Source organism: Triticum aestivum, chromosome 7A (assembly GCF_018294505.1).
Source record: "Triticum aestivum cultivar Chinese Spring chromosome 7A, IWGSC CS RefSeq v2.1, whole genome shotgun sequence".
Taxonomy (NCBI): Eukaryota; Viridiplantae; Streptophyta; class Magnoliopsida; order Poales; family Poaceae; genus Triticum; species Triticum aestivum.
The window spans coordinates 172,055,325-172,066,370 of record NC_057812.1 but is presented as its reverse complement, the minus strand read 5'-3'; the positions used below and the strand labels follow the sequence as shown (position 1 = coordinate 172,066,370).

The following is an 11,046-nucleotide window of genomic DNA, read 5'->3' as shown; positions in this document are numbered from 1 at the left end:
GTCGGCCGCGATGGTGCATGCTAGAATCCGCCGGACCAGAACGTGCCCGTCGCCATCATCACCAGCCGTCCCCGTCCGGCGGGTTCTACGGCCGGCCGTACGTACGCGGCGTCTTCAATTACGATTAGAAATGATCGTTCGTTTCTTACCGCCCACCCGTACCCATCTCTCTCTACTAGGCCGGTGGTCTGCCTGCCGCTTCCCGCTGTCCTCGCCCCGCCTCCAGGCTTTAACGGCTCGCCTATCGATGACGGCCACAGACACAGTTACTGCCGCCTGCATCAAGTGGCTGTGGACGTGGCGGCTCCCTCCATGCGTGACGGGCATAGAGTATGTGCTGCTGGTGTGGGCCGTCATCTCCTCTGCTCGTGTTACAATATTAGTACAATGTTGGTCGTTGGAAACAGAGATTTTGCAGGACAAGTTTTTATTTCTCGTAAAAGTTCAGAAAACAACGCACTAGTAGTTGTTTGGACGACCCACCCATGTGTTGATGCGTATCTACACTGCTGACAGAGTCTAAATCAAACGAGTGGTGGTACGTACACGGTAGCAGGCGCAGCCCATATTTAGAAACAAGTACTACTACACGTCTCCCGCCATTACTGCATGGTTACGGGCTTACGGCAGGGCAAGCGTATCTCCCAGTACCGCACGCCACTGCTACAGCAGCAGCAGCTACCGGCTTACCGGCGCACGAGTACACGGCAACCACCTCACCGCACGGGCAAGCAAGCAACCACGGTCCACGGGCTGATCGGCCCGGCGCCGCATGGTAGGCAGTGGTTAAGCAGCGTCGATCGGCGCCGCCCGCGACGGCGTCCGCTAATGTCGCTACGGCCATGCGCAGGTACGTGCTCCTGTATGGACCGATATCGTCCTCTGGTAACATGCCTACCCACGCCCCCTCCTCCCATCACTTTCGATCGCCTCCGCCGATGGCACGTGAGATCGCCGGCGCCGGGGGCCCTCCCCTCCCCTCGTCCCGTCACATCCGGTTGATGCTGCCCCAGGCTAGGCTCCGGGGCAGTGCTGCTTTCGGCTCTGCCCGTGCTACGCCCCGTCCATGCACCGGCCGGCGGCGTTTGGTTGCTTGCTTCGCGGCAGCGATGGCGTTCACGACGAGTACGACTGCACGGAAAGAAGGCATTTAAAAAATATCTATTCATAATATCGAAGATGAAATGCGGATGCAAGGCGCGATCAACTCGAGGAATCGAGGATGCACACAGCCAAATGAAACAAGAACATGAGAGTAGAACAAGATCTAAGGCACGCAGTAACCAACAGCAGCATCGACCACTATTGTGACAACACATATTTGCAAGAAGGTTGTTCAAAAGCAACGCCTTTAGAAAGACGAGGACACGCAAGTGTTATCGTTGCCGGATTCAGTCAAAGACTAAATCCTGAGCTTTCATCCTAAGAGCAGAACGAAGCAAAATTTCATGTAATGCCTTCAACAAGATAATAATGTCGAAACACCGCCATTGTCAGGTATGACTGCCACCAAAACGAGCCCACGATGTATTGCCGCATCCGCTTGACCACTACCTTCATTCCTTCTATCCTTGACAATGCCGACGAGACCACTCTGGGAACGAGAATGTGCATCTCATGTGCAAGGACCATGAAACATGACATCTCAAAATGTCTTCAGCTAGAATGTTGGGGTTAACAACCACTGCTCATGCGCACAATTGATCAACGCAGCCAAAAGTTGTACTCGTATGAGCTTGATGACAGACAACGATGCGATTGTCAGGCACTGTCGAAACCCATGTTAAGGGCCAATCCGGCAGACTCATGTCGTCCTAGCCATCAGCTGATGGCGAACTTGGGAAAATGAATCCCTTCAGTTGTCCAGCTGCACTTGTGGCTGCGCACAACCCTGATATGCAATATCCTGTCTTAAATCAGGGCATAGTCGAACCGCAGGTGACTGCCGCTGCCGTGGATGACATCTCCGTCTTCGATTCTTTAACCACCACCGCACATATCGTCGCGGCCATCATTGCCTGGATCCATAGGCGGGTGTCAGGCTGCTCTCGCAGCCGTCGCAGCCAAGCCACCACCAAAAAGATCCGGGGCTATCGTGACGATTCCCAGCTCCGCCAAACGCAAGGCCATCTAGGGCCGCACCCCACTCTAGGCCAGAGGTCCCATCGGCGGAAGAGGATGAGAGCCCGCCACCGCCGTCCACCGGTATTTCCTCTGGCGGCCGTGGGCGTCTATTCGTTCCCATTATCTCAATATATAACATTAATCCATATCAAATATGACATTGCATGCTCTAAAATACCCAGAGTGGTTGTTTTATTGTTTGGTTTAACTGGATGTCGGTCGCCTTAATTTTGAAGTTGGGTCAGTCAATTCGGTGGAGCAGGAAGCAAACGACGGCGCGCGGCACCGAAACCACCAACGGCGGAGCCGGGGCGAGCGAAATTAGACCGGGGATGCAAGCAGCCTCATCCATGAATGACCCACAACTCGTGGATGCGAGTAAGAAAGTTGACCATTCAGGCTTGGAGGGGAGAGGGTGCAGGACTCGCTGGATGTGACATTCCATCTTAACATGAATTATAGACTACTCATATCAACAAGATGCACCTTCTTTTTTGGGAGCCCATCCAAAAAAACCCTCAAAGTTAAGTGTGCCTGGCTTGGAGCAATTTGATGGTGGGTGACCGACGAGGACAAAGTGCACAAGAAAAACTAATGTTGATCTATGAGGGCAGTATAGATCCTAAGTAGTTGCACAGTGGTGGGCGGCGATGAGGGAAGGATGGGACGGTGAGGCTGGTGGTTTGGCCGATGGTCCATGGGTCGGTTGCGGAAGAAGATGAACATGAGGGCAAGAGGTTGAAGAAGACTATATGGCCATTTGTTTTACATCACACGACTAGAAACAAATTGACCGACCCAAATTATTTTTTCAGTCGACTTACCCCTAGCCAGTTTATTACTCCCTCCGTCCCAAAATAATTGTTATGCATAGCAACTTAGCCAACCTCATCGAAATGACTAGTTTATTAATTCTTATGCATATGAACTTAGCCAATCTCATAATAAATTACCTTTGCTTTTGTATCTTTTCACAATCGGATCATAATGCCGAGGAATTACATCCCACATTTTTCCCTAGATGTATCATGGCGTTTCATATATAGAAAGAAGGCACCAAGTATTTGATACTCCTCTATAAAGAAATATAAGAGCATTTAGATCATTAAAATAGTGATCTAAACGCTCTTATATTCGTTGATGAAGGGAGTAGTAACTAGTAAACAATAGAATATCAATATTTCTACACTTAGCTAATACTCCCTCTATAAAAAAATATAAGAGTCAGCATTTAGATCACTAGTTTAGCGATCTAAACGCTCATTTATTTCTTTACGGAGGAAGTACTATGTAAAATACTTCTACTAACTAGTCCAACCTCTTAAAATTCACCAGGGCGATCAAGAGCATCCCATATACCATCTTCCCTGAGCGCACGCGTTATCATATAAAGACATTTCATGTGAAATTCTGTAACACTTGCAATGACTATTTTGGATACTCTATTTTCTGTCCAACCAATATTTCTTCCGAATATCGGTTACGACAATGTTGGTCATGAGACTAATTTGTTGCTGGTACTTCATCTCTGATAGGTTTAAATTTTGCTTTATTGTTTCTTTGCGTCCAAAATGTTGCAAGGTTGTGAACCAATGATTGTACGTGAATACAGGTATTAGGGACAGCCGTCGAGATTCCAAGAAAAGTTATATCGACCGGTCCCAAGACAGGCATTTCTGAGGGTTTGGTACGCCACTTTCGTGCTCCCAAATGGCAATAGTCCTTCGTTGGCACCCACGGCAACGACGTCCACAAGGACCAGTTCCACCGAAGCGGCCGTCGACCTCGCCCCGGGCGCCGCAACGCTGCCACGCGCACGTGTCGCGCGGCCACTGGCTCCGTCCCCAGCATCCCATTCCCTCTCTGGCTCAGCCTCACATGGAGATGGAGCCTCGCCTCACATGCCATTAAACTTGGCCACCCCAGCCGGCGTCCTCCCCCTATTAAATCCTCGGCCTCGCCACTCCACTGCAGCAGCAGCAGCAGTCCAGCGCCCGAACCGCCGCACACACACAGCGCCAACCAACTAAACCGCCACCCATCCACGCCGGAGAAGCAATGGCGTCGCCGGCGAAGGCAATGGGTGCGGCCGCGGCCGCGGCAATGCTGCTGCTCCTGTCGACGGCGGCCGTGGCCCAGGCCCAGCACAACTACGGCGACGCGCTCCACAAGAGCATTCTCTTCTTCGAGGGCCAGCGGTCCGGGCGCCTCCCGCCGGACCAGCGCGTCCGCTGGCGCCGCGACTCGGCCCTCAACGACGGCGCCGCCGCCGGGGTGGACCTGACGGGCGGGTACTACGACGCGGGCGACAACGTCAAGTTCGGGTTCCCGATGGCGTTCACCACGACGCTCATGTCGTGGGGGCTCATCGACTTCGGCAAGAACTTCGGGTCGCACGGCGGGGAGGCCCGGGCGGCGGTGCGGTGGGCGACGGACTACCTGATGAAGGCGACGGCGACGCCCAACACGGTGTACGTGCAGGTGGGCGACGCCTTCCGCGACCACTCGTGCTGGGAGCGGCCCGAGGACATGGACACCCCGCGCACCGTCTACAAGGTGGACCCCCAGCACCCGGGCTCCGACGTCGCCGCCGAGACCGCCGCCGCCCTCGCCGCCGGCTCCATCGTCTTCCGCGACGCCGACCCCGCCTACTCCAAGCGCCTGCTCGACCGCGCCATCTCCGTAAGACAGCCGCTCCACTCACCCCCCGTTCTCCGTTCGCTGGCTCGTAAATAAAGTGCATTAAAGCCGGCCCATTATTATGTACCCCTACCATTTCCCATCACTCGCCGTTGGTCTTCTTGGTGATAGCTTTGGTCACAGTAGATAGATGTTGCACGCGTTTTTTCCATTAGTGGCAGCAGCCCAAGCAGATGGGCTGAGTGAGTTTTCATTTTTTGGGTTGCGATGAGCAGGTGTTTGAGTTCGCGGACAAGTACCGCGGGGCGTACAGCAGCAGCCTGTACTCGGCGGTGTGCCCGTGCTACTGCGACTACGACGGGTACCAGGACGAGCTGCTGTGGGGGGCGGCGTGGCTGCACAAGGCGTCGCGCCAGCGGGTGTACCGCGACTACATCAAGAAGAACGAGGTGGCGCTCGGCGCCAGCGACTCCATCAACGAGTTCGGCTGGGACAACAAGCACGCCGGCATCAACATCCTCATCTCCAAGGTAGTATCCTCATTTCTAGAGTTAGTGCAAAGTTGTGTCTTCTATTTTGGAACGGAGGGAGTAGTAGATTACATGCATGTTCCTGTTGACTAGAGTAGGGTAGCACTCTACTACCACTTGGTGTAACACAGACTACACAGTAGGCGGAGTACTTGACTTGGACTGCATTGCTATACCGGCCTATTGTATAGGGCGTGAAGTGTAGCCAGGTACTCTAGGGCAGTGCGTCGACGCAGGGATGCCTGGCCCTGTTTTGGCCGCTTCTCGTGTGTCATTGCGTGATTCTGCCCTGCTCGTTTTGCGTACACACAAGAGCGAGAGCAACGACGACGCTAGTCTCTGGTTGCCCTGCGGCGCGCACATGCGCCCGGCTGCTTCCCGCCCTTTTTATTACCACTGCAGAGGAGCTCCGTGTGCTAGGAGAGGGCAGGGCGCTCTGCTCGCGTAGCAAAGCGAGGTCATGCATGGGCTGGAAGGCCGGCGGGGAACCTTTGCACGCGGGCTCTGCGCTTTTGCTCGGCCAGACAGACAGACATGTGGGGGCTGGGTGTGCTAGGCCGGGCCCAAAAGCAAAATTTAAAGGATGAGGAAAAAGGTCGGCTCGATATCATGTTTACTAGTGCGTAGAGCCTATGCTAGCAAAGCGCTGCGTTTCACGTCTCCATCATCTTCGCCGGATATTCCTTTGAACGTGCACGCCATGGTGGGTGCATTCTCTTGTCTGGATTAACTAGCTGTCAGAGGAACAATTGTCCCAAGGCCAGGATAGCAAAACTTAGTAGATCGTGTGGCGTACATTTGTTGGGTGATTAGGCAATGAGATCGGACATGTGTTCGGGCTGAGCATATGCCTTTGTTCTCTCCATTGTAGTATCTTATGATGCATCAATGCGACTACTTGTTTGGCGCATCAGCATGTGAGAGCTGACACGATTCTGGCCCGACTAATCACTTTGTGGCGTTCATGTGGCACTCCACATGGACGTGGCCGTATGACCTGTGATGCCTACTCACACCGTGGCAGAGTGTACTCATCACATATTCACATGCCTGGCTATATAGATTGGCGCAGCATGTGTACATTACTGGGCCCGTGCCCCATTGGAGCGTATCCTAGATTCGCACAGCACGTTGCCGGGCCTTGGTTGGGGCCAGATTCTATCTGGATAGGTTAATCAAACTCCAACAATGTTACTCTATATTTTTATCTGTAGTACGGGCAGTGATGATAGGCTGGTTAGTGGATGAAAGCAGGCAGGCGAGCATGTTTGTCTCTCAGTAGTCGTCAGTAGCAACACTGGCCCGGCCCGCCCCGGTCTGGTCTACCCATGGGGTCGTGTGCCCCGCTGTAAAAACAGGCGAGCAGGGTGGGTCGGGCAGCGCGCTGTGGGCGACTTTTCAGTGGTGTGCTCACGGGTCTCGATCGTAGCGCGATATGCCTGCCAGAACCACTGTCATTTTTCACTTATCATATCATATTAGTACTGATAAAGGGGTGTTTGGTTTCAGGGACTTTTTTATATTCGGACTAGAAAAAGTTCCTAGCAAACCAAATAAAGTGAGACTTTTTTGAGACTTTTTGCTAAAAGTCCTTAGAAGCACCTTCTTGAGAGTTTTTTTCAAAAAATCCCAGTGACTGCAAAAAGTTCTAGAACCAAACACCACGGAAGTGTTGGGTTGATTAGTGTGGTCGCTGATGGTGGGATCTGCTGTGCTGTGCCGCAGGAGGTGCTGATGGGCAAGGACTCCTTCTTCAAGTCGTTCCGGGTGAACGCCGACAACTTCATCTGCACCCTCCTCCCCGGCATCTCCAACCACCCCCAGATCGAGTACTCCCCAGGTCAGCCACCCATTGCCAATCTATTATACAATTTAGCTTGGTGTATCATGCAGTCCAGCGTGTGCAGAAACATTTCTGAACTTGACCTTGTGAAATACGGACGCAGGTGGGCTGCTGTTCAAGGTGGGCAACAGCAACATGCAGCACGTGACGTCGCTGTCGTTCCTCCTGCTCGCCTACGCCAACTACGCCAGCCACGCCAACGCGCGGGTGCCGTGCGGCGGCTCCTCCGCCTCGCCGGTCGTGCTCCGCCGCGTCGCCAAGCGCCAGGTCCGTCGCCGCCGAACCCGCCGCCGTGCTTCCCGCGCCCGAAACGCGCCGCGAAAACTAACCTCCTGTTTTGCTCTGGCAGGTGGACTACATCCTGGGCGACAACCCGCTGCGCATGTCGTACATGGTGGGGTATGGGGAGCGGTTCCCGCGGCGCATCCACCACCGCGGGAGCTCGCTGCCGTCGGTGTCGGCCCACCCGGCCTGGATCGGATGCAAGGCCGGCGCGGCCTACTACGGGAGCAGCGCGCCCAACCCGAACCTGCTGGTGGGCGCCGTGGTGGGCGGGCCCAGCAACACCAGCGACAACTTCCCCGACGCGCGGGCCGTCTTCCAGCAGTCTGAGCCCACCACCTACATCAACGCCCCGCTGCTGGGCCTCCTCGCCTACTTCTCCGCTCACCCCAACCTGCCCCAGTCCGATGGCACCGACTGAAGAGATATTGGTGGAAGTGGGCTCTTTAGCTGTGGTGGGCCGAAGAAGGAGGCCTGGTTGGTGGTCCTTGTTTTGTATGGGCTGCAGTGGGCTGATTCGTCCTGTTGCCTAGCTGCCCCTGTATTATTATTTCTACTTCTACGTGTAAAACGGATGCCGCTCCTTTCCTGTAAAAAATGGCAGGAAAAGGATCGGTCGTGCCAAGACAAGCAATCTATATCTATCTACTACGTATTATATCATCATCATCGTCCTATTGTCAAAAAATATACTATCTATATCATCATCATCATCGTCCTAGGTTTAGCATCGCATCAACTCCTCTGCCATCTAAATGGCCGCCTTCTTCCGGTTGAGAGGTCAATGTCATCGCTTCATGGTAAAACAACCAATCCCAAGAAATTTGCTGCCACCGCACGGGGCCGCACCACACACAACGATGGAAAACTCCAAGGTCAACCCCCCTTAATAAAATACTTTGATGCAACATTGCTTAGAGAACACAACTCCCTTTTCCTTTTTGGTATGATGAATCATGAAGCCAAAGAAGAATCGGCGCGCGGGAGCTCTACTTGAACATCATTCATTCCAAGCTTTGAACTGCCAGAGCGGCCATCCAATTTAAGCTTGAGGTTGAACTTACACATGTGTGACCTGGTCCGCTAGTGGACATGTCATGTGCCGCAGTGCAGGTGCCGCGTCTTTTTCTGCCCTTTGGGCCCTTGCTGGAATCTGAAGCTTTGCTTCACACCGGAAGCAACTCCGGATACATCTCCTCCTCCTCCTCCTCCTCCTCCTCATCATCATCATCATCATCGTTCGGCTGCCGCGTGGGGGCAGCAGAGCAGGCATGGCCACGGATCGCCGCTAACCTGATCCCGAGAGCGACCGACGAAGATGAACCCATGCGGCGGATCGCGTCGGCCGCCGTGCAAAGGTTCGTCCGATGGCGTCGGGGTTTCGTGTCTGCTCTCGGCGGTCAGCTCTCAGCTGGCACTCGAATCGTCGGGCGACGTGGCGTATCTTCCGTCCGTGCGATGGGATCGGGCCGCGGGCAGTGCACGGACAGGAGAGAAAATGCCACGGCGCCGCGCCTGTACTGGCGATACACTTACTGCCGCGAATCCGCGGTGCATGCATGCACGGCGGCCGCGAATGGTACATACAGACTAATACTACAAGCGACTTTACTTTGCCCACTGCAGCTTTGCGTAAAATTCTCTTATTACTTTTGGTATTTACACAAGTACGTACATAAGATAAAAACTGACGGGTGTAACAGAGAAAAATGAGCAAAGAGAACATAGCTTTGTCACTTTTGTTGCACCGCCTCCGATTCTTTTCGATAGTAAAGTAGAGCAAAAAGAGAAGAAGTGAAGCATCAGACGAAGAATTTTTGTACTGGGCCAGAGGGGGAGCGCCGAACAACGACAATTATTATTATTTAATAACGAGGGAAGGAGAAATGAAGCGGCAGAGGGAATCCGTTCCGTGGGGTGAAGAAAAGAATCATGCTGCATTCAGTCCGCTTTCACGTACGCGGCGTAAACGCCCCTCGGGAGGGGTGTTAATTGCGGGGTGCTGCCCCTGCCTACCCCGCGCCGCCGCTGCAGATGCCGGTGAGCAGCACCGGGAGCCTGGCCAGCGACGAGGACGTGGACGAGCCCTCCGCGGCCCGCTGCAGCCGCCACCTCCCGCGCTCCTCCGGCGGCGCGGCGCGCGGCTGCGGCGGGCGCACCCTCCCGTCCTCGAACAGCGGCGTCGCCGCCACCGATGGCGCCTCCGGCTCCTGCGGGCCGCCGCCGCCGCACAGGAAGTCGGCGCCGGCGTGCTGCCGCTCCATGTCCAGGAACTCGCCCAGCCTCGTCGGCGGCCCGCTGGCGTCGTCGCGGCACAGCCGCCACCAGCTCCCGCCCCGCCGCCGCCTCCTCCGTCGCCACCCGCCCGCGCGCCGCCCGTCTCGCTCCTCCGTTGCCGCACGCGTCGGCCTCTCGCTCTCCTGCCCCGGCGCCGCCCGAGTCAGCCGCCGCTGGACACCGGCGCCGCCGAACGTCGACACGCCCATCAGCGTCCCCAGCGTCGTGCTCCGGTCAGGGAAGAAAGACCCCGTCGACTGCCAACAGACCAGAACCAACAACTCCGTCAGCGCATGCAAATGGAACTAACCGCACCCAGCCAAGAAATTCGATAACTACCTCGGTGTCGAGGTCGGAGGACGACGGCGAGGAGTCGCCGGAGGGGGAGTACGGCACCATGTCGTCGTCGAGGTCCATTGCTCGCTCCGGCGGCAAGGGGACGGAAGGGGCGAGAGGCGAGGGGCGGTGGTGATGCGGGGACGATGAAGACGAAGGGTTTATAAGCAGTTGTGCGTGGTGCTCGGCCGGGGGCAGTTGATCGGGGTTGGGGGTGTGTGGGCGTGCCGTGACGGCGACGTGGTTACGGAGTAAGGACCCAGTGCCGGTGCGGTGGTGGCTCCCTGCACTTGTCGGCGTTTGGTAACTTCTATGACTCCACAGCGCAAGTGCACGACTCCACTGTGCGCCCATATGCTGCATCAAGCCTAGGAGCATGTACATTATGCAGCCCGTGATCGATCGATGCTCCCTTGGAACATTTGGATCTCTTCTTCCATATAGGAAGGGATCTCGTGTCACTAAACCACCAGCCACTACAAAGTGTAAATTTTGCATAAAGTTCATGTAAAATTTGCACCAAGTTTCCAGCATTTCAAATGGGCGATGGGTCTACAAATTCATCTGAATATGGCTGTGGTTGACTGATAAGTGACATGAGAATGTTCGGTTTGACTAGTCGCTCTAGCAGTGCAATTACGCCACTATTGGGACAACAACTAGGTTTTGAACAGATGAACAATGCGTTGAACTGAATGTACTGTTTGTGCACTGTGAGATGCTCCATTTCCAACTTTGCCGTAGGCTGGAAAAGGCAGAAGCTAGCCCTGATGATTCGAGTTTAGTCCTGCTTTTCGTGATCGGTCATTGTCTAGTTGTCTCTTCTTTAGCGAAGATTAGCAATGTCGAGGCTCTGGATCCAATCAGCCGATTGATTGACCCGGAATGAATTTCGGTGTTGGATTTTTCAGCTCCAATCGGATTGTCCCCATGCCCCACAAAAATGTGCCCTTCTGCCCATATCCATGTCCCTATCCTATTGTTCACCGGCTGCGTGGCGAATCTAGCTTTGTT

General features: G+C 54.7%; 2 protein-coding genes across 2 annotated transcripts; one reads left to right on the top strand and one right to left on the bottom strand.

Annotated features, from left to right (window-relative positions):
* Positions 1 to 4,058: 4,058 nt before the first annotated feature.
* Positions 4,059 to 8,088, top strand: LOC123149847 (endoglucanase 17). The gene is made up of 5 exons (XM_044569601.1): positions 4,059 to 4,806; positions 5,040 to 5,294; positions 7,020 to 7,134; positions 7,241 to 7,404; positions 7,487 to 8,088. The coding sequence occupies exons 1-5, from the start codon at positions 4,183 to 4,185 to the stop codon at positions 7,838 to 7,840; spliced, it is 1,512 nt and encodes a 503-aa protein (XP_044425536.1). The 5' UTR covers positions 4,059 to 4,182; the 3' UTR covers positions 7,841 to 8,088.
* A 958-nt stretch (positions 8,089 to 9,046) lies between these two features.
* LOC123150164 (uncharacterized protein At3g17950) lies at positions 9,047 to 10,394 on the bottom strand. Its single transcript, XM_044569991.1, has 2 exons — positions 10,036 to 10,394; positions 9,047 to 9,953 (listed from the first exon to the last, which is right to left on the bottom strand). The coding sequence occupies exons 1-2, from the start codon at positions 10,384 to 10,386 to the stop codon at positions 9,432 to 9,434; spliced, it is 873 nt and encodes a 290-aa protein (XP_044425926.1). The 5' UTR covers positions 10,387 to 10,394; the 3' UTR covers positions 9,047 to 9,431.
* Between the last annotated feature and the right edge of the window lie 652 nt (positions 10,395 to 11,046).

Bases quoted from the DNA above. Each gene is read 5' to 3' on its own strand.
- LOC123150164 (XM_044569991.1), bottom strand. From the start codon at position 10,386: ATGGGCGCACAGTGGAGTCGTGCACTTGCGCTGTGGAGTCATAGAAGT. The intron at 9,954-10,035 runs GTAGTTATCGAA...GTCTGTTGGCAG, and splicing joins CCTCCGACCTCGACACCGAG to TCGACGGGGTCTTTCTTCCC.
- LOC123149847 (XM_044569601.1), top strand. From the start codon at position 4,183: ATGGCGTCGCCGGCGAAGGCAATGGGTGCGGCCGCGGCCGCGGCAATG. The intron at 4,807-5,039 runs GTAAGACAGCCG...TGCGATGAGCAG, and splicing joins TGCTCGACCGCGCCATCTCC to GTGTTTGAGTTCGCGGACAA. The intron at 7,135-7,240 runs GTCAGCCACCCA...ATACGGACGCAG, and splicing joins CCAGATCGAGTACTCCCCAG to GTGGGCTGCTGTTCAAGGTG.